Raw genomic sequence first — 26,107 nt, forward strand, 5'->3', positions numbered from 1 at the left:
AAAAAATAGCTTTTATATCCACATAGAAGCAAAAGTCACCTATTTTCATGTTGTTCAGATATAACAGCTGATTGATGATCAGTGACTCCTTGAATGTAAACAGCCTGGAATACAAGCCAGTGAACTATGCTTACGGAAGGTGAGCCTTTGGACCTGGAAACTGTCAGAGTGCTATGGTAATTGGACAAATGGCTTTAAACTATTGCTAATGGTCTATAATGAAAAGTTTGAATGGGAGGGGCAAAATTACAAAATTACTTGTTTTATGTTTTATGATTGTTGTAAAGCAATGCTTTTCACAAATTTTCCCACAAACTATTTGGCTGCAGAAGGTCGCAAAACATGCCCTTCACAGAAATGYTTCTGTGCCACGAGACACTTTTGACAAAGACATCTGCGTTAACAAGGTAGCACATGAAGATGCTGCAAGTGGATCTCATTAGCTTAGGTAGAGATTGCCCTCACCCTGCAGCCCACCCTGCCCTCACCACACACAGCCCCTCCAACCCAGCCACAGCTCGCTCCCACACTCCAGCACCACAGGGGATCTCATCAGCACGTGAGGGCCCTGCACAAGCAGCCTGGCTGTAACACACATCCAGACTCAATAAAAAAGCTGCATCAAAAGCAGCATGGCCAGCAGGTCGAGGGGAGGTGGTTCTGCCCCTCTACTGTGCTCTGGTGAGATTCCACCTCAAGTACTGCATCCGTCTCTCTGCGGACAGGAAGGACATCGACCTTTTGGGGCGAGTCTAGAGGAGTTGATCAGAGGCATGGAGCACTACTTCTGTGAGGAAAAGCCAGGAGAATTGGGATTTTTAGCTTGGAAAAGAGAAGGTTTCAGAGTGACCCAATTGTGCCTTTCTAGTACATGAAGGTCACTTACTGGAAAGATGAGGTGAGACTATTTAGAAGAGCATATAATGCCAGGTCAACAGGAATGGGTTCAGATTGAAAGAGAGTAGCTTTAGATTAGATGTTAAGAAATAATTCATTATTGTGAGAGTAGTGACGCACCGGAACAGACTGCCCAAGATAAGGTGTGGACGCCCCACTCCTGGTAGTGCTCATCACCAGGTTGGATGACTCCCTGAGCAATCTGATCTAGCGCACGGTGTCCTTGCGCATGGCAGGGGGGTCGGACCGACGTCATCTTTAAGGTCGCTTCCAACCCAAATCATTTTGTGAGTCTGTGAAATGCAAATTGTATTTTAATCTGYCGTGGGCATGGGCCTCGGCCTTTGCTGAGAGTTTAGGTTTTTCCTGGCCACGACCCCGTTTCCTGGTGCCGCAGTGCCCGACCCCTACCCGCGGCCACCCCGGCACCGCTCCGGGCAGCTCGGTCGCGGCCAGGCCGGGCAATCCGCGCCTGCGCCGCCGGAGCCTTCTGGTTGGAGGCGGCGGAGTGGGGCTGCGCCCGTCGGCCATGGCGGCGGGAGGTGGCAGGGGTCGGCGGTGGGGCRTGGTTGCGCTTCTTTTCCTCGCTGTGTTGACACCGGCGGGCGCCGCCTCTGCCGCCGCCCTGCCTGTAGTCATCAACACCTGGGCGTTTAGGACGGCCGCAGAGACAGGTGTCCCCGCGGGGCCTGGGCTGGAGCGGGGCGGGTGGGGCGATGCTGAGCCACGCCGCTCGGTGCACTCCGGGAGCGCCTTCCTGCTGAGGAGTCGCCGGGCGCACCTGGGTGCTGGGATTGCTTAGGGAAAAATAAATCTCTGATGGGGGCCGATGTGTGGCCAGAAGGAGCGGGCTGTGACCCGGCTGCCGTCGAGCGGCGCTGGCTCSGGGAGGCGGCGGGTGGTGCCTCGGCTGCTTGGAAAGGGTTATCCCTTCTACGGGAAAGAGCTTCCTTCCATTGATGGTTGTCTGACGCTGAGAGCCTTCAAGCAAGCAGTTTAACTTTCCACGTTGGGAAATAATGTTAAAAAAAAAAAAACAAAACAAAACAAAAAAACCCCAAAAACTAGTGGAGCTATGAACTGTGGAAAAGCTCCATGAAAGGCATACTTTTGCTAATAATGTGGTTTGCACTCTTGCGGCTGCTTGCAGTATTTTCTAAAGGGTTGTGTTTTTTGGTTGGTTTTTTTTTTTTTTTCTTTTTCTGAGATTCCTTCTTGCCCCCTAAAGATTTAGGTAGTTATTTTTTTTTTAACTTGTTTTCTGGTGTGCTATTAACAGTCAAAGCGGGTTTTCCTATGGCAGCATAAATTAGCTGTGAATAGTAATTTTAAGAGACTTGCAGATTATTTTATCGTAGTCGAGTTGTAAATTAGAATTTACAGAACTCTTGCTTGTGAAATGAGTTACTAATAAAGCCTTGTATAGGTCAGAAGTGAAATAGACTCGTGGCCCTTGCTTGGCAGCTTCTGAAAGCCTGTGTTAAGGTTCTCACTGTAATAAAGGTAATAGGAATCAGGCCAGTACTCCTCACACTGAAGTTCATAATAGAGACAAGCATATGTGGAGGTGGATGCATGTTGTTAAATCTTATTTTTTCCCTGGTTCATGCAACTTCATACAGTTGCATACAGTGTATGTGATCATGAGGCTTCTTGAGGTGGTTCACGGGTGCCAAAAAGAGCTGGCCTGTGTGCATTTGCTGCCTCCCAGGGTAGATCTGTCGAGTGACAGGGCACCAGAGCCAGCACAAAGCAAGACAGTGACTGTCAGTGGCAGCAACCTCAGGCATCTTGGAAGATCTTGCCTTAGGTCCAGCCTTGTGAAATCTCGTATGTGCGGGGCCTTCAGGCTCAATGTATTCAAGTCATGTCATTTGACATGTCTGTAATGTCTTACAAAACTGCACCATGATCTAGACCCTAAAGAATAGAAGACTAAAGATTGAGCAGGAGAATATGGAGACTAATTTTTACATGTAATTTCCACTTTGGTTTTGTGCTTGTGTAGTTACTGATGTAGGTAACTGATGTACCTTTTTATCTGCAGCTGGACACTTAATAGTCTCATGTGAAGCTTTTTCGGGTAGGGGTTTTTTTGGGTTTTTTTTCTTTTGAGATGAAAGTTTTTCTTCCTTTTTTCCCCCAGAAGGCTTTAAGTAAGCAGTGATATAGTAATGATTGGTTCTGGGCAGAGAAAGTTATTTGATACAGAGAACATGGAATGATTGTTAGTAAAGAACACCTCAGAAGAAAAGCCCAGTTTCACAGTCAGAAACACTAATCAGATATGCAAGAAAAAGAATATTTAGAGAAGTGATGCTTTACATTCTTTTGGTTATATTTATATTTTGACCTTGTAATCTGTAAGTTACAGTTTACTGGTTTTTATCCACATATGTAGTGCATCTGCGTCATGTCCATTTTTAATGCAGTAGTGGAAACTGTTTTTCCAAGTGACATTTTATAATTCGTGTTGATTACAGCTTGGAGAGTATTGCAGTCGGGAGGTTCGGAGTTGGATGCGGTTGAGAGAGGCTGTGGTCAGTGTGAGATTGATCAGTGCGATGGGAGTGTGGGGTACGGAGGAAGCCCAGATGAAAGTGGAGAAACAACTCTGGATGCCATGATTATGGATGGGTAAGGAAACTGTATGGAGAAAATTTTTTGCACATTTAWAGGTTGTTGCAGGATCTTGTTGCTTTGGGACTGACTATGGACAAGTTAACTTGTGGAAGTAGGAAAAATAACATACCTGATTGCTAGAAGAGTAGGAAATGACTCTTCACTTGTAGTGCAGTAATCTGGTTGTAGATATAGCAGTTGCAAAACAGATAGTTCGTAACATTGTTAACTTCCTTTTACGTTCAGTCCATAATGTTTCACTTTTGGACCAATTGTCTTCAATAATTTATTTGCTATTTAAAGCTGTCCCAATGAAAAAGTAATTGCGAATGTGTGGTTCATGTTATGAGTTTATGTAAAAAAAATAGTTATTCTACTGAAAATATTACTGTGAATGGAGTTATTGCTAYTTGAGCAACATCTCCAAGCCTGTGAAAGGAAACAATATATGTAGAAAATTTTTCCCCCACTAATGTGATGCTATCTGTCTATAGCATAGAACAATTAAAGCATTATGTTGAAGGAGCAGGCTTTTTGATTTAGATGAGAATGTATTTTGTCTACTAAAAAAAGTGCAATTATTCTTGTATTTTTAATAAGTTTTAAATATTCCTTGTTTCCAGCAACACTATGGAAGTTGGGGCGGTTGCTGGCCTCAGACGTGTGAAAAATGCAATTGGTGTAGCACGAAAGGTCATTGAATACACTAAGCATACCTTACTAGTGGGAGAGTCAGGTAATTATTCCTTTAACTGTTTCAAAATCAAACCCTCCTTTTGAAACACTTCTTGTTAAAATTGCCATGTTTTAATCTTGTTAATATCGGTGGAAGCATTCCTTGACAATCAAATCTATCTACTCAAATAGTTCAAAAGTGTCCTGTCATTCTGTGTGTCAGAAATAGATTTACTTTTAGAAGGAAAAAAATCATTTTATGTTTTTTACACCAGTCTAACTGCAAATAYTGACTTGTAGTGTCAAGGCTTTACTAATATCAAAGATGACTATAGAAACTATAAGACACTATAGAAACTGTTGGATGGAAGTGTTATATTTAAAACCATGAAGTAACTTTTTCTAAGGAATAGCAGAATTAATAGACACTGGAGTTACATTTTAATATTTTGCTATATAATRGACATGATTACTATATTTCATAGTTTAAAAATATTAATGCGAACTTAAATGTAAAAAAAACTCATTAAAACTGTAGTCCCAGGCACAACAAACAAGCAGAAGTAAATTGGATGCTTAGTTGAGCTTTTTAAACACAGGCTGCTGTTGGTAAAATAACACCAGTTAAAAAAGAGATGTACATTCCCCAGAGGTACATCAGTGGTGAACAGGTTTCTTGGCTTTTAAGAAGCCTGCTCTGAGCCTGCACCTGCTCAGAGAGAAATATGGAGATAAGTGTGGAAATTGAGATCTGAGCATTAATGTTATTCAAGTGCTATGAAATTKATAAGAAAAGATAAAAGATTCTTGAAGGAATTTGTATGTACAGAAGTGTAACAGCAATTTTTTGATGGAGTAAAATGGAACAGTATTGGGAGGTGAGCATACAGTTTGACAGAAGGTCAGAACAGAGAGACTTGCAGGTTCTATTTAAGCCAGTTGACCATGATTACAAGTGGCTTTGCTGAGAGAGATTTTGCAGGTAATGCAGAAAAAGAAATTGGTCATGTGTTAAAACAGTGGAGGAAGAAATACTCCTATTTGCCTGTCATTGCTAGTTACCAAAGTATTTTTAAATTTTGATCAGTAGAATGAGTTGAAAAGATACYGAAAATGAACAAACAGGAGAATTAAAATGTGATTTAAAATATGTCTTCCAGCCTAAGAAGATAGCTCTTTGCATAATGGAGGCATGTGGGCAAAGTTGTTATGCCAAGTTTTTAGTGTCAGTGATAACTTCCTCAGAAGAAAATGTTTAGCAGTAGTAGCAAAAGAACGACAGAAAAGCTGAAGATTTATCAGAGTAAAAACTGGAGATGGTGTTTAATGCTAGTGAATTAATGAAAGCAGTGGAGAAATTGACAAAGACTATTTCTTGTAAAGAAATGTATTTTTCTGGAAATTGGAACTTGGATAAAAAAACTGTGATTGTCTTTACCAGATGAAGATGAGTAAAGAGAAAATACATTTTGAAACTTCAAATCAGCACATGAGAGAAAGAACAGTTTATTTTCTAAATAAAAATATTTACATTTTTACCTGAAAGCTAACTAGAATAGTAGAATCTTTTCATATAAATGCATATGATCTCTGCAGGCATTTCTTATTCAAGATGCAAAATTGCTGAGGTTATTCTCCCAATAACTAAACCACACTTTTATTTGAATATACTTAGAGATATAATCCAGGGAAGTCTGCATCTCTTCTAAAATTGCATTTTTATGAATGATTGACACTAGAGAGGGAGAGGCAAGCTGTGATATGCATTAATTTCAATGAGTTGATAATTTTAAAACATATGACCTGTACACTGTTCCTGTGATTTTACACTTTACACTGTGTGTAAAATTTAAGTGAAAGTAATACAAAAATTTTACTTCTGATGTGAAAAACAATGTTGGAAGCTGTTAGAATGCAAACACACCTAAATAGCCTTCACAGTTTTATTTATTTTGACTAAAAAAAATTTGAAATTTAAGTATTTTAAAACCTTTGCTACATAGACAGCTTAAGTAAGATGATATATTACAGAATCACAGGATGGTTGATGTTGCCATGGACTTGAAGTCTTCTGGTTCAGCCCCCCTGCTCAACTAGTGAGCTGGTTTTCTAGGACCATGCCCAGATGGTTTTGAATATCTCCAGGGATGGATACTCTAAAACCTCTCTGTGCACACCTGTGTTAATKCTTGGTCACACTGAGAGTGAAAAAGTGTTTTTTATTGTTCATGTTTCAGTCTGTGCCYATTGCCTCTGGTCCCGTCACTGAGCAGCACCAAAACCAGCCTAGCTCTGTCCTCTTTGTACCCTTCCTTGAGATATTTATATATACTGATGAGATCCCCCTGAGCCTTCTTTTCCCCAGGCTGAACAGTCCCAGCTCTCTCAGTCTTTCCTCATAGGAGAGATGTTCCTGCCCCTGAGTCGCCTTTGTGGCCCTTTGCTGGGCTATGTCCAGTAAGTCCATGTCTCTTGTACCAGGCAGCTCAGAACTGGACCCAATACTGCGTGTGTGGCCTCACCAGGACTGAGTAAAAGAAAAGATCACTTTTCTTGACCTGCTGGCAGCACTCCTTGTAATTCTGGAGCCCAACCTGCATTGTTACCTGCCTTTGATGCAAGGGCATGTTGCTGGCTGGCATTCACCTTGCTGCCCCTCAGAAGCAAACATTGTCCTGCCAAGTTGCTTTATGGACACTGTATTGACCCTAGTGAGATACTGCTAGTTAGTGGCTCCCACTGGACTTCCTACCACTGATCACAACTCTCTGAGCTAAGCTCTTAAGCCAGTTTTCAGTCCTCACTCTTGGCGCATTCAGTTCATACTTCATCAGCTTCTCTTTGAGCATCTTACGGGAGCCAGTGTCAAAAGCCTTACAGAAGTCAAGAAGGAGTCAAGAGAGCCACTGCTCTCCCCTCATCCACTGGACCTGTTATTTCATCACAGGGAGTTATCAGGCTGATCAAGCAGGACTTCTCTTTTGCAAAGCCATGATGACTATTCCTAATCATCTGCTTGTCCTTCATTTGCTCAGAAATTATTTCCAAGGTTAATTGTCCCATCTTCTCCGTGGTCAAGGTGAGGCTGACCAGCCTGCAGTTCTCTGGATCTGCTTGCCAATGGTGTAGCTTTTGTGGAACAGATACAGATAACCATCAGTAAAAAGAACTGTTAAAAGAACTCCTTTCTCCATTTGTTACCTAAATTCTTTAGGGCAAGTCTTAGAAAACTAGCAGTAAAAGACACGTATATCCATGTTGACAGTCTGGTGAGGGTTATTCGGTGCAGGATGATTACAAGTGAGGAAAAAAGTAATTTAGTTATTTCCAAGAAATTTTCTTGTCTCCAGCAGATGGGAAAGGTTCACAGTGACCTTTTTCTCTTTTTGTTCTTGCAATACTTAGACCAATAATCCAGGCAAATAGTCCAGAGAGTAAAAATTAGGAACTCTGCTTTTTGGAATAGAAACAATGTTTCAAAAGTTATGAAAAAATTCCTGACAAAAATGCACAAGCTCAATTTTACCTTAACCAAAAAAAAGAAAAAAACCCGAACAAAAAACACCATCCCCCCCAAAAAACACAAAACAAACAAAAACCAAAAAACATATTCTGTCTATTTGTTCTGTAAGTATCTATTTAATTGAAGCTGTCAGTTTTCTTTTCCTCTGAGGGCTAAGGTACTTTAATTGTGTCAGTTTTTAAGAAAAACCTAGAAAAGCAGTCCAGCACTAATTAAAGGCTTCTCTTAATTCTTGGACTGGGTAAGTTTGTTCAGCTGTATATTACAGTGACATTATTATCAAGGATTGGTAATGTGAATTCAAGCATCTGAACCTAGCAACAGTATCTGTTACTGGGTAATATCAAAGGTATCTATAGATAAAAGATGAAAGAAGAGTTAATCTTTTTTCTTTTCCCTCTGCCTAAAGATAAAAGTCATTCTTAGAAGTGTAGCATTCTTTCATTGCATGTGTTGGTATGTCTTTTACTCCCTTGGCACGTACCATATTAATTTCCAAAACAAGGAAGCAGTAACTTTTAAAGCTGCAAGGAAGGACTGCAATACTGTAAGCTGTTGAATTGCTTTCTTCAAATATCAGAGTTTTAATGACAAACATGCTGCTATATTACTTATATTTCATAAAAACTATCTTTTTTAGGGAAATGTACTCAAGTTTTTATGACTTACTTATTTCTGTGACCCGCACAGCCCAGGCCATGCTTGCTCCACACTCTTGCTTGTGTCCAGTTGTTTAACGTAGTTGAATTTGTTTCTCCTTTTGATGAGAAAACTTTGATGTTACTGCCTGTGAAGTGAGATTTGGCTACTGCAGTTGAATATATCGCTAGTGGCTGATACTGCTCCCAGAAGATGTACTTCTCATCTCCAAAAAGGATGTAGAATTTCTTGATTTCTAAAAAACATAACACGAATGCATTACCATAAAATACATAAAACTGTGAATAAATCAATGTTTCTTTTTTATTTTGTTCTTGTTTTTCAAGCTTCCCTGTTTGCTGTGAGAATGGGGTTTCCATATGAAGATTTAACTACCCAGAAATCACTTTCACTTTATTCAGAATGGCTTAATCAAAGCTGTCAGCCCAACTACTGGAAGGTACAGTGCAGTGAAGAGGGTGAAGAGAAAGTCAGTAATGCAGCATTGCCATTTCCTTTCAGAGCTACATTTTATATGTGACGAAAAAGAAGTTTTGCTCATTAAACAGAAAAAAACTTGGTATTAACAAGCATTTGATAGACTTGGGAATGTATGTGTCAAGTTCTTATTTCTTCAATCCTGCTGGTTTTGACTGTGCTGCAGTAGTGTTTTGTGTGGGAGTTATTTTTGAGTTCTTAATTGGGACAGGACTTACCAAAGTAAACAAAGCAGTATATGTATTTTTTGATGTATGTATGCATTTCTGAAAGAAAATCTTACGGTAGTAATTAAGATCTTGATATAGTTGAGAGGCTTTAAACAGACCTATGAATACATCAGGTTAGTACAGCTGTCCATTAAATTTATCAAATGGTGAACTTGGCTTGGATGGGGTTTTTTTTGCTTTGGGCATTACACATTTCTGCATGTCTATACACTGGTTTGGGGTTTTCTTGATCAGTCAGTTGAGCAAAGGAGAGTCTTTAATTTGAAAAACGTAATTTTACAGTAGGAAAATCTTTTTACTGTATAATACCAGAAATCAGTGTTCATTCATTAAGCAAAATYATTTGTGGGATCTCAGTGCATCTGGTTTAAGTACTTGGCATCTGATGCCTGTATGGTAGATTATAGGTATTGATTGGAGTATTTTCAAATGTATCTGTATTGAATACATTGTAACATATTATTCATACAAATCATAAACTTATTACAGAACGTGGTGCCAGACTCTTCAAAATCCTGTGGACCATATAAAMGGCCTGAAAAAGTAACTTACAAAGAAGAACAGACCAGCTCACAAAGAATCGTTCACAACCATGATACTATTGGTAACAGCTTTTGGAAACTCTAGTGCTGATCTCCTTTTTCTTATTCCTCTACAGATTAAATCATACTGATTTAAAGAAAAGTATTTAATATGGGAATTATTTCCTATTTATAGTCTTTTCAAGATTCTATAACTTACGTGTTAGGATGGAGTGCCTAAAAATAGGATTTGGGTTTGGTTCTTTTTTCCCAGTTCACTGGCTGCACAGCCACTTGCTTCATTTTTTGGCCTTAGCTCTTGTTCATTGCCCTATTGCTTTTTCTGCAGATACCTTGGGATAATTGTTTGGGCAGCTGTGGATGCTTAGAAAACTGATTAAGTTTAAAAATAATTATGTTTATCTTGATTATGTTGTTGCTGTCAGACCAACTTAAAAGGCCTTGCGGTGGTAGAAGGAATGAGTAAACAGCTAGTCCTGTTGCTGACTAAAAGCAGTGTTCATCACACTCTTCAAGCTTATAAAACAAAGTTTGCTTTCATTTTTCTTCTAGTCTGTATTTTGTCTCAATCAGTAAATTTCTACAGAAACTAACATGCCTAAAACAGGTTAGAAGTAGTCTCAAAAACTTCTAAGAGTTCAATGATTGAGGACTGTTAATTTCTAAACCTATAAATTGATTAATGAGGAGATCAGACAAAGGACTACAGTAGTTACAGATTAATGTCTTTCAAAGCTTTATAATTTGCAATCTTGAAATGTGCACTTTTTGATTTAGTTTGGATTTTTCTCAGTTTAGCAATCCAGAACTTTTTGCTTGATGGTCTTTGCAATACGGAGAATTMACAACTTGCTTCAAGTGTGAATCTTTCTACTTTGTTTCTAGTTCATCCTACTAATAATCAACTAATAGCCTACAGAAGTCAGGCAACCTGCCAAATTCTTAAGTGAGTTTACATACTGGGGTAAAAAAGCTTCAGTAAGTGCATGAAAACTCAGGAATTATGGGGAGCCAGGAGAGAGGAATCTGCTAAATACATTTCAAGAATTGATCTATTCTTAAGTAGTCCTAAGCTGTTTTGTAGAAAATGATGGTATTTTGTATTAGTATTTCAAGTTCTCCCACCCCATTGTTTTACACATGAAATGTCTCTGTGACTAGCACATTTTGAGAAGAGTCTTCATTCCGCATGCATTTAGGACATTGGTAGGAACTGATGCCCTTTCAGTCATTTTACAGATGGCATTGGGTCAGTGCCTCGACATTTTTAGCTTCTACTGGTTAGGAAACTTTTCTGTGAGAAGTAGGTACTGCTTAGTGAGGTCAGAGAAACAGAATTCAGCTGATCAAATTCTGCTTCTTGGCTCTCAGTTTGTACTTGATTTTTATGCTAGCAGCCATTCATGCCCTCTCCTGCTCTATGGAGGTGAAGTCTTGCTCTATCCCACTTCCGATTCCAAATGACAACTTAAACTTCTTTAGTATGCAACAGGGGCTTTCTTATCAGCACAAGATTAGCAATGAGTAGGCTTATACATACATTTGGTTGCCTGTCATATAATTCTACTTAYTTTGGTAGGCAGTATGTCTTTTTCTGCCAAATTTAAGCTCATGCTTCTGACTTTTTTTGTTTTAATCTCCTTCAAGCGCCATTTATAATTTCCAGACATTTTTGTTCTGATGGTGTTGGTGCTTGATGTGACACTGGGTACTTGTTCTCTGCTGGTTAACAAATGTAATCAGGAGGCAGTGGCTGCTTGGGCAGCAGTAACGTAGAGCTCTGAACAGTGTGGCACTCACTGTTTCACATTCCTTTTTGAGCTCCTGTAATATATCCTAAAGGTTTCCAAATGTCTTTTAAAAAGAACTTGTTTTCCTGAAGAGAACAATTCTTGTCTTTCCGGATATTGGTAATTTGAATAGTCTGATCGTTGTGGTTCTGTTTGATAAGCATAGTGCCAAATTTGTTAGTAGTGCTTCTGAATATRTTTTGTCCATGTTGAACAACTTAGGTATGGTTGTAATTGGTGTGAAYGGAACCGTTGCTTCTGGGACATCTACTAATGGTGCAATCCACAAAATTCCAGGGTCAGTATTTCTGATTTTATAAAAAAGCTTTTTCCCCCACCTTGTTTCCTATGTTAAACTTGTCATTGGGGTGTAAAACATTAACCTCTAGATATCAAAATGGCCTTGCTTATATTTGTGCACTTGCCATAGATATTTTGAGAAATTGATTCAGTTGCAAGACTGTGTTTCTTGAGGAAATGCTTGTTTTTCAGCTTGCTTAATTCACCATGAAGCGACAAAAGCAGCAGTGTCTCCGTCGTGAGACAGCTTGTAAGGCAAGGCACCAGAGACAAATAAGCATTTTGGAGAGGTACACAGTCTCCTAAGTAATGTACATAAAATCAGAGCCCCAGGCTTGTATTTTGTATTTGAGATACTTTTTCTACACAGTTAGGATTATTGTCTGTCAACCAAGTCAGACAATTTCTGGATTTAGCAACAAGTTATTGAACATATTAATGTCCCCAGCTGCTTACTGTTGCCCACAGGCTAAACTTCACTGGCTTAACTATAGTCAGTATAATAACAAACATTGTGCATTGAAGGTGGATTAAGCCTTAGGTCAGTCAGGTTATCACAGATGACTTTTATTGGTAGTTTTAAGGTAAGACTTTTGACTGCAGTGGATTGACCTCTTTACCTGTTCTGTTCTCCTGGGTTTAATGCTAAGTCAGCTGGAGGCGATGAGACTGACAAAGTTGTTTTTTTATTTTCCATTGTTCACTACAGTCGTGTTGGAGATTCTCCGATAGCTGGAGCGGGATCCTATGCGGATAGTACAGCTGGAGGAGCTGCAGCCACTGGGGATGGTGACGTCATGATGCGCTTTTTACCCAGGTTTGTCCGTAAGGCAGACTTTGTTAGATTTCTGCAGCAAATTTGTGGACTCAGCAAATGAAGAAATTGATTCAAAAGACAGTCTGACTTATTGACTGCTGGAGTGGGAGTAAAGGAAGGAGTCGGAAGGGAAACAACAGTAGCAGAGCCGAGTTATCCTTATGATCTGTCTTAAAAGAAGAGACTTAAATATCTTGATGGCAGATCCCTTAATACTGCCAAGGTGTGAGCAGACAGGCAGCAGGTAATGAGTATATTTTGAACCTGTATGCTTTTCAGCAGAACTGATTAGCATTCTCCTCCAAAGTGTTTTGTTGTGGGGAAGGTATTGTAGAAAGGATGAGGTGTGGGTCTCAGATTACTTGGGAGGTGTCACTGCCGCAATCTTTGTAATTGCACATAATTTGAAACTGAAAGAGGTGTTTTAGTATTGTCACTGTGGTTGCCTAAACCTTGTAAGGTATGGCTCTCTTCATGAGCATCCACATGGGTCAGTGTCAGCAGGAATGAATTATGGAAATCCATGCTGAACATAGTGGGCACTGATGCTTGAAGGGTAATATAGAAGTAACCTTCATACTGCTCAGGCGACTTTTCTTGAGCTCTGGCAGCTAAGAAAGCCTCCTAGCTATTGCACATTTACAGATGTCATCAGTGAATTTCAAGCTGTTCTAAGCCAGTCTTGAAATACAAGGCAGTTGACAAGTTCATGAATTATCTATTTTTTCTTATAAGATACCAAGAGTAAAAGTGAGCTGAATTCCACTATAAGTTTAGTTAGTAAAAGCCTAGATTGCACTTAAGCAACCTGAATTGTTTGTGTGTAATGCTTAAAACACTTCATGTTGGCACCAGTGGGTTAACCACCAGACTAGGTGGTTAATTACTGGTTCCTCACAGATAAAGATTATAATTCCATGATATTTAGATATTCTCCTATGAGAAAAAAAATTAGAATTAACCTCGCAGAAGTGAAGGAAGTGTCAAATAAAGGGCAAAATTGCTAATATTTACAGTATGCCTTCTTTGACATGGTAACTTCTGTTGAGTTTTTGATTAGCGAAGAGATCCTTGTGAAGTATAGTTTTATATTCAGATAGTTATCTTTAGATAACWTGAATCTATTTCATTGTTAGAATAAATTAAAGATAATAGGGAGTCTCAAAATGCAAGAGATGTTCTTTTCTGTTGTACTTTGATAACATCTGTTGTTAATGCAATCTGTAGAGTCTTAGTGTAGCAAGAGTTTGTTTTCGTATATGCATCTTTCATTGAGGTGACTTGATGTCGTTTGTCATTTGTAAGTGTCTTGGTTTGAAAGACAGGTGTTTGCCAATGAAGGCAGGGACCCCCCTTGGAATGGTGGATACGACCCCCATTCCCTCCAAATTRTTATAGCTTTGAAAAAATCAMGGGCTTTCAGGCAAGAATATGAGCAAAAGGGAATAACAGTTTTTACTAATATATATAACAAGGTGAAACAAGTAACAATAACAATAGCAACAACCAGCTCAGTCCCAAACTCAGTGACAGCCTTACAGAGACACACCCTCCCCTTTGGTGCAGTTACAGTTCCTGTCGGCAGGGGCGCTGTTGGCTCCCGGCTGGGCAGGGCGAGTGCGATGATTCCCYGGCGGCTGCAGGGGGCGCTGTGCCGCGGGTCCCAGCTGGCTCAGATCTCCTGCATCAGGAATGGTGGACACAAAAATGGCAGAGGTGGATGGAGAAAAGTTTCTCTGCAAAACTCACAGCGGAAACGCTGATCTCGGTGCTCCTCTGGACAGCAAGAAACCCAGGACGGCAAAGAGACGAGCAGAATCCCGCGGCTGTGAGACGGGATGGAGCAGAGCTCACCCCTGAAGCTGGAATTGCGGGGGGTCCTAGGCAAGGCACAGGGGAGAAGATCACAGTGCAGCAAACAGGAACCCAAAAATGAGCAGAGATCCTGGGCTCTGCCGAAAAAGAGCAGTCGACTTCCTTCTCCCAGTGAAGCAACGCAGGAAATGAAGTTACCCTCCACCACACAAAACACATACCCTCCCAGAGCTTAGCAAGATCGTTTAGGTGGGGCATAGGTCCCATTGTCTTCACTAATCGCCCACCCATCAAAAGGATGACCTGGCAATTAGTGTATCCCAGCAACAAAATGGGAAAGAAAAATTCCCAAGAAAGGAAACAAAAGAGAAATCTTAGCTCWCAACACTAAGTTATGTCATAAGTTATCATTTGATCTTCAAGTCTGAAAGAAAATGGCAACATAAGTAATTTTTTACTTCTCAGGGCATTTTGGAAATGTAATAGGTTTCATCTCAAGCAAATGCTTTAGATATAAAGGAAATTCATTTTGATTACTCTTAGAAGAAGAGCTGCCATAGAGTGATAGATGGTATAGATGACATCTTGCAGTCCCTTCTGGTCTCATTTTTAATTGCTTTTTATGTAGAACTTGAGTGATAATTGCAATATGAAGTTGGCCTAAAAATTATTTATCATGTTTTTCCATGGGGAAAGAAATCAGGGTCTCTTCTGTGCTACTTTAAATTATATAAACTGAGTATGGCTAATTATCTGGGTTTGGGTTTGTTTTTTTTTTTTTTCAGTTATCAAGCTGTGGAATATATGAGGATGGGAACAGATCCAACAGTAGCCTGTCAGAAAGTTATTTCCAGAATCAAAACGTATGCTCCGAAGTTCTTTGGTGCTATCATTTGTGCCAATACATCTGGAAGTTATGGTATGTATTTTGTTTTGCATACAAAGGTGGTTGACCCTAACTAGATCACAGAAGTACAAAACTGAAGGTGGATTTTAAAGAAGTCTTTAATTATTCTTTGAAGACTGCAGCAATACTGGCCATTCAGAGTACAGAATTCTGGTTAGCATGGCAGCTGTATCCTAGTGCAGACTGGAGATAATTTAGTTTTGCATTTCGATGTCTTGGACTTCCACAAAAGTTGTGGAAGTCTTAGCAAAACCCAAAAATATTTACAACCTTCATGAGTTTTCCTGTACTGTATATGATTAATTTGAAGGTTTTTTAAAAAAACCTCTGCCTTGGCTTCCCTAGATAAGGCATAAGGGAGGGAGAATGTGAATCTTAAGCATAGCTTCAAAGTGATCTAAGAGTAGTCATTGTGCCAGGCATCTCATTAGTGAACTCTTAGATCAGTAGGAAGTACAATTGGCTAATCAATATGGATTATTTAGTTAGACTGCTTTGCTTATTCTTTGATCTCTTACTTCCTACAGTTCTGTGTTTAAGAGATTAGTGTTGAAGGAACTCATTAAATCAATCAGGATTGAAAGAGAGAGAGAGATCTTCCTGACTTGTGTTACTGTTTTGAATTGTAGTATAAGGGCGTTAATTGCGCTACAACAGTCAGTAGTATTGTATTTTAACTTAAAAATTAAATGCTTTCAAGATGTCCTGGGTTAAATGGATTGTAAAAGAATAATTATACCACTGCACTAGAATTAGTAGCTAGATCTTTAGATGATAAAATACAATGACAGAGAGACTAGTCCCAAATGTAGCAAATTAGAATTTTTTTCTTCTTTCTTTCCTAGGTGCTGCATGTAATAAAATTCCAGGATTGACTCAGTTTCACTTCATCGTTTCTAGCCCTTTGCTTAGTCGACCAACTGAGCAAGTAGTAGATTGCATTTAATTTTTTTTTTATCCTATTAGCACCTCAACTTAGAAGAGGACAGTGCTAAGTTGCCCCAGTTGTTATTTCTTAAAATGGTTGTTTCAAGCATCTAATGGCTCTTATGGTCTGCTTGTTTTCCTAAGAACTGAGTAGCCAAAACCATTGAACAGGCCCTTTGCTTTGCCATTTAAAAATGCATTTGTCAGACRTCTGGATAACGGGCTGGAAGTGGAACTATGACTCTACATATAGGACTTACGTTGAAAATATTTAATTGTCTTTCTAAGATTTAGTCCAGGTTTTCTTTTCTCTTGAAAAAATTGCATGAAAATGCTGACAAGCAAGGGAAAGGGGTTGAAGAGTAGTGGGGATTATTTCAAAGCTTTAATGAAGAGGTAAGAAGTCCTTATGGACCATTCTAATTTGTTCCACAACAGCTGAGAATACATTTGAATAGAGATTACATGCAAGCATCCCTGGTGGTACAGACCTTCAAGGAATTTTTGTCGACTGACTGGATGTGAAGACAATTGGCAATCTTCCTGACACCTGTTTTTTATACTGGAAATTAAGTTAGGAATCATAATCACAGTGATTTCCTTGTCATTAATATGCTGTGCACTTGCCCTGTCCTATAGCACATTTACCTCTGCAAAGGAGCAGTTGAATACCTGGAGTGTGACAGTTACCTACAGCTTCAKGTTTTGTAGATTTCTATGTCTAGAGACACCAGGATTCATTTGTAGTAGAACTTCTTGAGGATTATTCCACAAGTATTTGAAGATCTGTTTGATCATTCTCTTAAATCGGTGGCTTGCTGATCATTTGATTGAATCTTTGCTAAGCTTGAGCTAGGAAGTGGCAAAAGCAGGGAGCAAGTAAAAGGAGTGTGTCTTGTCATTTTAATTAATCTCTCTATTTAAATTTTGGGTAATAAAAGCACACCTTAATGTATTAATAAGGTTGTTCAGATGCTTTTGTATTGTGTCTTTGATTATTGCCTTCTGTTTCAAATTGGAATCTTTAAAAGCTGGAAATAAACCATTCAAACCAAAATAGCTATCTTTAATGGATTGCCATAGAACTTCATCAACCAAGTGTTTTATTCAGCAGATTCAGTTCTGTCACTGGATCCTCAGAGCATGTCATGGTACAGTGTTCACTGCAGGCCAAAGCAAGCTTTCATCAGAGGAGATCCTGCTGTAAAGGCTTAAGTTTTCTACCTGTCCTACCAACAAGCCTTCTGTCACAGCTGTTTTGTCGTCAGATAACTTGGGCAGTTAAGTGTAAATAGATTAATGAAACTGCAGTAGTTGTTACTTTGAAGATTGCACTGTGGATTATGAATGTAGAAGGTTAAGTACTGGGAACTGAGCAGTAGTGTCTCAAATTGCTGCAGCTGAATCCTCCAGGATTCATTTCTGAAAGAGGTTTAGGAACATCCATGGCTTGCTTTCTAGAGTGCTTATGTCACTCTGTACTAGCTTGTGTATGCCAGAAGTTATGAGTGCTCTRTAACAGTGTAGCTTGAACTCACTGTTACAGTGCTAAATAGTCAACTCRTCTGTTCTGGTTGACAGCCATCTGGAATGAGCCAGCATACTCATCTGTTCTGATTGACAGCCATCTGGACATGAGCCATGTTCCCAGATGGCCACAAAGGCCACTGGCATCCTGGYCTGTATCAGCAATAGTGTGGCCAGCAAAACCAGGGCAGTGATTGTTCCCCTGTACTCAGCACTGGTGAGAGGATACCTCAAGTATTATGTCCAATTCTGGGCCCCTCACTACAAAAAAGATGTTGAGGTGCTGTAGCAACTCCAGGGAAGGGCAGTGGAGCTGGTGAAGGGTCCTGTGATGAGCAGCTGAGGGAGCTGGGGGTGTTTAGCCTGGAGAAAAGGCTATCACTGTCTGCCACTGCCTGAGAGGAGGGTGTAGCAAGATGGGACTCAGCCTCTTGTCCCAGACAACCAGCAACAGGACAAGGGGAAATGGCCTCARGCTGTGCCACGGGAAGTTCAGGTTGGACATCAAGAAAGAGTTTCTTCACTAAAAGGGTGGTCAGGCATTAGAATGGGCTGCCCAGGGAAATGGTAGAGTCACTGTCTCTGGAGGTGTTCCATAAATGATTGGACACGGCACTTAGTGATGTGGTTTTGTTAGCATGGTGATGTTTGGTGAAAGGTTGGACCGGGTGATCTCTTCCAACCTTATTGATTCTGTTATTCTAAGAAAATTACTTGTCTCTGTGAGACGTAGGTACTAACGGATGTGGTTTGATAATGTGGGTTGCTTTGTGATGATGGATTAGTTATAAAGGAAGGGGTTTATTTGTGTAAATTATTTTGATATATCATTAATTTGACAATACATTAAATCATAGTATTAACAATGTACCATTCTGATGTTATGGACAGAATTCAGAATTTAAAAAATATCAGGCTTAATATTTTGTCTTAAAAATACTTCTTTAAAGGTTGTTAATGGTGTTCTGTTATGTTTAGCAGACACATGAATTTTTAAAGAAAGGTAAATATTAAGTACCAACTTGTCAAAAGTAAGCAAAACCTATGACAGTTTCTGTTGGGGTTGCAAAAAAATCTTTCTGTTTTATCTTTCAGTTTTTACTATCCAACTTTTACTACCAAAAAACCTACACAGGATATGAGTATTTGAAATTTAGTGGTACACTTGAATGCATCCTCTCTGTAAAGCTGTGAGGCTTTTTAAGGTTCATTAGCTTCAATTTAGCTGTCTTTTTTTCTGTTTCTGAATCTTCTTACCAGATTAATTCTTCATGTAATGCCGGCAAAAAAAGAGCCTTCGCTCAGTGATCTGACTAAAACTGAACTATGCTCTGTTTTTGCATGGCATCAAATTGTTCTTTAATAAAGCAATCTGTGTGTACCCTGGCAATGTTTTGTATGTACTTCCTGAAGAAACTTCCCTGTCACTTTCACCATTTGCAGGTTTCCACTGAAACCCGTTCTTTGATTTGTAACTGCCTCATTCAAGAATAATTCAGTTTTAGAGAATTCAAAGTTGATTTTTAGATGGAATCTATAAGTAATACTATATAAACTGGAGTGAATTTATTATCTCTTCACAGAATAAAACATGATGCTGAAATTATCAGTATTTGTTGTTGTAGTTTATCATGACTGTTGTAACTCATTAATAGTGCTGTCTTTTTTATTTTGAAACACAGAATGTGTGCAAGATTTCCAAAGTCTGTGGAAAAAGCATCTTCATGTTATATGGTTAAATTTACTCTAGCTCTAATATACAGCAGAGCCCTGAATATATATTAAGCCCTGAAGTACAGATGTTCTTATTGAGGGGTCTGTTCATTCCTCCACGTAAATTCCATTAAATTTACAGCAAAAACTGAAATGTCCATGGATCAGAAGTGACTGAATCTCAGGATTTTGTGGTTTATGTTATTATTGTTTCAGCTGCTGAGTCAGAAGCAAACATTTATGTTAGTGCATTTAACAACATTAGCTGTGTTTTCATTTTCTGTTTTTCCCCTGACAATTGGAATCAATGTAAGTCAATATAGCTGCTGGTGCARTGTGATTAGCTTGTACCTTTACAGTGTGATTAGCTTGTACCTTTACAGTCATAGGTGGTCAGTGAAATTAAAGCAATAGCAAATTCAAAGGGTGCAAGTTCAGGGAATCCCTGCTACTGGTGACTTCTTTACTTTATCCTAATAAGATAGGGAAAAATCTTTACTAGAAGTTTTGATGATGATACTTTTTCCAGGTAGAGCTTTACAAAAACAACTGTATTGTAAATGTCAGGGCATTTTATTGGTTACTAATGGTGATTTTGGTGCTCTGCAAAGAAAAATGTCATGTGTTAGATGAGCAGGAAGTTTCATGTTTTCACCCTTTGCAGAGGGTGAAAACACTTGCCATACAATTTCTGAAATACACTTTGACTCTAGTTCTATTTGTTGCTATTTTATTATTATGATTGCTGGTATTGTGTAAATAGAAAAAGCAATGGACTTTGCCACTTGAATGTAGTTGTGATGCTGGGTTGTATTTTATAGTTCTAAGTTCAAAACACCATTCTAAGATCTGAAAAAAAAATAAGAAATTCAGTTTAGCAAGAAATCCAGGAGCCTTGGGTTTTTTGAATATTCTTTTCTACAGATGGGAAGACCTGAACTTGTTATTTTTWCAGTACAAGTATAGAGAGATTGTTATAAACCTACCCCTCCTGGACAGGAGAAAGGCTTTTTGCTCTATAATCAGAAGAATCCCAGTTGTGTTTTTCCTGTTCTGCTGCCATTAGTGGTACTTTATGTTTTCTTCAAATATGTAATTTGTTATTTAAATGTTTATATTAATTTTGCTTTCTTTGCTGTCAGAAGACCTGTCATAACAGCTTTCTTGACACATTCTGGCTATACCCATCCAGGTTCTGCTGTTGCCTACCTTTCTTTTTGAAGTTTACTTCATGCATGGTGTAGACTGTACTATTCTTTTGTCACATAGTATTTGGCAGGGAAGATTCCAGTTCTGTATGCTGTGACCTGTTAGTGGCATAATTACTGAAGCAGTAGATTACTGTGTCACAGTAGTACAGAATTAAACTTAGCTAGATCATGAGTGCTTATTGTTCATAAGTAGATGCTTAATGGTATGTGTGGTTATTTATTAAATACAATATGACAGGCTATTTGAAAATAAAATCGGTTGTGCTGCTAACTTAATGGTGCTGCTGGATAGACATTGTTACAAGAAAAATTCCAAGACAAATTATCATGGATCATCTGTGAAATTTGTCATTGGGTTGGCAGGCTGATACATAGCAAACTATAAAGGAACTGAAACTTCCTATAAATAAATATTTTTGTCTGCAGCATTTTTCCTAAGCATTGAGTAGCAATGTAGAACTGACAGTTTCCTACTTTCCTTGTGTAATAATTTCTTTAGCTATGTGGGTTTTTTTCCTGAAGGATTTACAGTAATAGGTGTAGCAAAATATAGTTTAAAAGGGTGGATATAAAAAGTATTATAAACAAGTTTAATTCATATGCAGTCAAATGTGTTTTACTAATGTGGTTGTTACTCAAGATTAATTTGTATGTTATAGAGTAGACAATAAATTACATTGGAGTAGCTGTAGTGCTAATGAACTGCAGCTATTGACATTCAATCTGTACCTATCCTTACAAATCTGCCTGTAAAAAAGGAGTGAAAAGTCCTGTGATCTCTCTTCTCAGCTGGATTTAAGACAGTTTTTGTTAGTGCTTAGTGAAAGTGCTAGCCTCAAAAATGGTTCTTTAAGGRTAACATCACTTTGCCACTTCAGCTTAAGGGTGTTATCAGCCTTTACCTAATTTCTGCAGTGGTACTTCTTCCTGCCTGCTGTGTCCCTTTGCTGGAGATTACTGTTCCTGTACCAGGACTGGCAGGCTGTGCACGCTTCATGCCAGATCCAAGAGTTTAACCTGTTCGACCTCCATCTGCACTTTGCACTGTGAATAACAGTTGCTTGCACCCCATTCCATGGGTTCTGCTGTGCGGTTCATTACTTCTGATGCAAAAGCAGCAACAAACAGATCCAGGGCTTGCTGGGATATACATACCATCAGGTATGTATATCATACCGTCATCGTTCTTGTAAGTGTTTGACAATCATAGTTATAGCAGGGGTAATAAAATCCATAAAAAGCAACTATATTGGACAAGGAACAATTAAGTGTTAATAACAATTAAAAATTAATTGTGAAGGGCTGAAGACAAGGTTATTTTTTTTGTCCATCTCTCAAGGATGGTTTCAGCTGGCCAAAGATTTTGCTGCCCCAATTGGGTGGTGCTACCTACATCTTGCATCTCTTCAGTTAGGCAGTTGTTTCTGGGGATCACGCAGCTCCACAAAATGGATAAGGTTGCTGTTTGCCTAAAAACAAATAATGTTTTTCTTTTTCAGAATGTGAGTAAGCAAACTGTTCTGTTATACTTTATGGCCACACAGCTGCTAATACCAACAAAAGGTASAATGCGGGGACTGAGGTGCACGGAAAAAGACAGCTGGCAAAAGAAGACTCTTCAAAATTTTCCTGCAGACTAAAGTAAGGTGCCTATTTCTCTGCAGTTTTCATGATTCAACCCTCAGGCTAGATGCCCATCTAATGCTTTTCCCCCAGTAAAATTTAGTAGAAGATAAGAAAAATTGGGTTTGGAATCCAGAACTCTTTTTCAGAGAGCTTTTTTATCAACAGGCTATTGTGATGTTTCCCTTATTCTCTCTTCTGTCATGTAAATACTTAATTATCTACCATAAGTTTCCCATTTGCAGGATAGGAAATCTCAAAGTCCCCATATAACTTTCTGATCACCTTGTCTTTGTTAAAATGTGCATTTGAATTTCTGCTGACTGAGGAGGCTTTACAACTTAATATTATACTTCAGAGCAGCTGCTGCTACTACAATGCTTTATGAAAATGYGAGCACCATGAATTCAGTCTCCTTGACTGACTGTTTAATTGAAAGTCACTGTGAGATGTGTTTTGTGTTAACACCGCTGTGTTTGGACAGACTATGAGATTGGATTCTGGGGGAGTTCTGTCACTGGGATGTCTGGTTACTGAACCACAAAGAGTTTTAGGGAAGAGACAATCACCAATATACTCAGCGGAGCTAAGATAACATCTGCAGGCACACTCAAGAATAGAGCCATAACCCTGTAACTTAATTTGAAAAATCAAGACTCTTTCAAACTTGGGCATAGAAGTTTGATCTTGCATAAAGTTGTACTTTTATAACAATAATGTAGTGCCTCACTATGAGAAATGTAAGTGCTAATGCCGGATAACTATTCCAACTGTCATTTATAATTGCCATTTTTGCACTTAGGTCATGCAGCTATTCATAGTATGCCAATCAATGTTGAACTTAACCATTGTGTTCTGCTTTGCAGCTATGATTTTTCCAGATTTGCCATTCGGGAAGAACTAACTGGAAATTGAGGTGATGTGGTCATACAATAGACCATCTCATGTAAGTGTCTCTAAAGTATTTCTCRCAGCAAATAACAAAATCACTGTACAATGCAGTACTACTCAAGCCCTTAGTTTCAGTATTACAGTACTACAGAAAGGGGAAAGTTGCCTTTTCTTGGGAAATTCCAAAAGACACCTAGGCACCAGAGTACCACATTTTAAGCTTTATGAAGACTCCAGCACTTTGTATCAGGTGCTGCTTTCTGTCTTTGTAGGTATCCCACATCTGTATGTGGTTTTGTTAGTGTGGTTGCATAAAACTAGTGGCTCCCAATGCGAGTAAGATGACAGGCCCTCAAGCTTTAGTCAGTCTCTTCTAACCCCAGGGCCATGTTGGACAGACCTGCTGGCACACTGCCAAGGGCTGCTCAATAGGTAGGGAGTTTTTGTGCATCTTTGGATTGTTGCATTTCTTCTAATAACTGTGCTATTATTTGTAGAACATGAAAATCTGTGTTCCAATAATAACCTGCCTAATTATCCTAGAATGCTGAGGCAAAGAATCTTTTCCTCCTCATTTTCCTTTAATAAGTAGCAATTCATTTATAGGAGATGGAACAGTTTCAGTAAGAAATGTGAGATGATGAGGAAGATCACACGTGAAGGTCTATTTCTGTAGGAAGATGGAAGATGCTGTGAGGATTGATCCATGTCTGTTCCTGTCAGTGCCGGTTAGGTAAGGTGTGAATGAACATATACAAGTAACCAAGTCACAGCTAAAATGCAGAGTAGATTTATTTAATTACCTTGTTCACAACTCAGGGTGGCAGAGACACACAGGGGCTTAGCTCATCCTAGTGGGCAGGAGTGTCTCTGCCTGCCTCACTGCTACAAAAGGCTTTGTTTGTGGCTGTGAGATTCTTCCTTCACAGGAATTCCACTTAAAACAGGCAGAGGATAAACCATACTAGGCTTAATAAATGGACACTTTTTTTCCCCACACTGACATCTTTAGAATCCCAGCCGCAAGGTCACTTTAAGCAAAACTATTATTCCCTCTTCCTCACCAAATCTTCTGGTTTTAACCTTTTCCTCCCAACAGGTAGTGTGCGGTAAGATCTGGTACACATTCCTTGAATAACAGCAGAGCTCAGAAAATAGACCAAGTTCCAGAGTGGTTCACTAACAAGGCATTAAGGGCAACTTTCTGGTGATTAAAGAATAAGCGTAGATTTCTGACAACAAGAATATTCTGTCAGTGTGGTTCTTTAACTTCCCATTTATTACATTTTCATTTTAACAAGTGTCTGTTCCCAATGATGTTATGACTTAGTAGTGAATTACTAACAGCATGCATATATCATTAATTACAAGCTAGGCGTTCTTTTCTCATGGAATGAGTAAATTTTATTCTCAAACCAAATATGTGAGATTGCCAGTCTAGGCACTACCCTTCTCTTTATGCAACCTCAGTTTCAGGTCTGCCATCCCTTGTGTGCAAAATTTACACTGCTAACAAATTTCAATATTTATAATGATTTGGCAATGTTAGCAGCCTGTCCATAGGAGAACMATTTAACAGATATCAATGTAATCTCAGTAATTAATTAATGATCAGTAAATCTTCTTTCATCCAAGAATGTTTATTTAAGCCTTACTTAACAGGGTTACCAAAAGATGTGCTCAGAAATGATACTTCAGGGTGAGCTATCTGTTACAGCAGTGTTACAGCCAGAAAAGTGGATGTACTGCACACTGATTTAGGTGAGAGATTGTAACTGCCATCTGTGTTAATCTTGTGGCCAAGCACATGAAATTTATGTTTCAGGATACTTTATACCTGAAACAGCTACCTTTGTTCACTCTCATTGCAGGGAATAAGTGTTTTATTTTCTTTATCAGTCTTACTGTATAGTTTCCTGAATCTTGACTGCCTTAAACTCATACCATGTATGAAGAAGCTTGCAAAACTTGTGGAAAAAAATTACACTTCTAGCTGACTCAAAAAAAATTGCTGGACTTGCTTTTGTACTAGAAAAGAGATGGTCATCTGGTAGGCCTGTAAAGAAATTATAGAATAAACTACTGTGGTGTATTTATCATCATGGCAAAAATTATATGTGAATGGACATAAAGAATAATTTGAGGTAATTTTTTTTTTATCTTGCTGTCTGCTTGTAGCAATGGAAAAGCTTTTTATTATTTGCAGCATCTAGGAAACAATATTTTCAGTGGATATGAACAGTATTCTCTAACTTAGCAGCTTTCAGTAAAGGAAGGTAATAATGGATACCCTTGATTTTAAATACTTTGTTAAAATTGGGTGTACTTTTCTTTGCAAAGTTGGTGTAGTTGTGTTCTTTGAGTACATAACACTGAGTATGGTTGGTTCTTGACTCACACATTGTGAACAGATGTAGCCTGCTCCTTGCAATTAACACAATGACTAGTATTTTTGACAAAATAGCAGAGTGTAACTTGATTATTAGTGCTAGGTCAGGAATGGTCTTTTCCAGTATCTGTTACCATTAGAGCTATCACTCCTGCATAATATTAATTTTTAAGACTTCACAACAGATACAGCAAAATGGATATATGAAAAATGGGCTGTATCTGGTTTCTTCAGATTTAAGTAACAAAGTTCAAATGATTTTTTTCATGTGCTTCATGTATTGGTATAACAATAAATTAAATGAAGCTAATCCATCATGTGCAATGAAAAAGGTTTTAAACTGAATTTGAAAGTAATGTGTTCTAGGAAACATCCAAACCTAGATTGTGTAGAGCRATGAGGAGGAAAAAAAAGTTTGAATTGCAGTTGATGATTGTTATCGGGGCTGAGTTCAGTAGTACCCAAGGAATTACATTCAAACTAGCATCATATAGTGACCTGAGATTTGCTGAAGAAAGTTTCAGGTTAGTAAACATGCCACTTTTTTTTTTCTTTTTTCTTTTTTTTTTTT

At 38.7% G+C, this 26,107-nt stretch overlaps 1 protein-coding gene and 1 long non-coding RNA gene across 2 annotated transcripts; both read left to right on the forward strand.

The window, feature by feature from the left end:
* The first annotated feature begins 1,393 nt into the window (after nucleotides 1-1,393).
* AGA (aspartylglucosaminidase) lies at nucleotides 1,394-19,323 on the forward strand. Its single transcript, XM_057385151.1, has 9 exons — nucleotides 1,394-1,571; nucleotides 3,381-3,534; nucleotides 4,143-4,255; nucleotides 8,704-8,816; nucleotides 9,574-9,688; nucleotides 11,639-11,714; nucleotides 12,426-12,533; nucleotides 15,134-15,267; nucleotides 16,101-19,323. Exons 1-9 carry the CDS (start codon nucleotides 1,427-1,429, stop codon nucleotides 16,199-16,201), a joined length of 1,059 nt encoding a protein of 352 aa, XP_057241134.1. The 5' UTR covers nucleotides 1,394-1,426; the 3' UTR covers nucleotides 16,202-19,323.
* Nucleotides 19,324-19,784: 461 nt separating this feature from the next.
* On the forward strand, nucleotides 19,785-26,071 carry LOC130584898 (uncharacterized). The gene is made up of 3 exons (XR_008966540.1): nucleotides 19,785-22,274; nucleotides 23,123-23,202; nucleotides 23,754-26,071. It is a non-coding gene; the product is annotated as an uncharacterized LOC130584898 (long non-coding RNA).
* Nucleotides 26,072-26,107: the final 36 nt, after the last annotated feature.

The sequence above is a fragment of the Malurus melanocephalus genome, unplaced genomic scaffold, assembly GCF_030028575.1.
Source record: "Malurus melanocephalus ecotype Western Australia unplaced genomic scaffold, MMel_1.1 scaffold_794, whole genome shotgun sequence".
Taxonomy (NCBI): Eukaryota; Metazoa; Chordata; class Aves; order Passeriformes; family Maluridae; genus Malurus; species Malurus melanocephalus.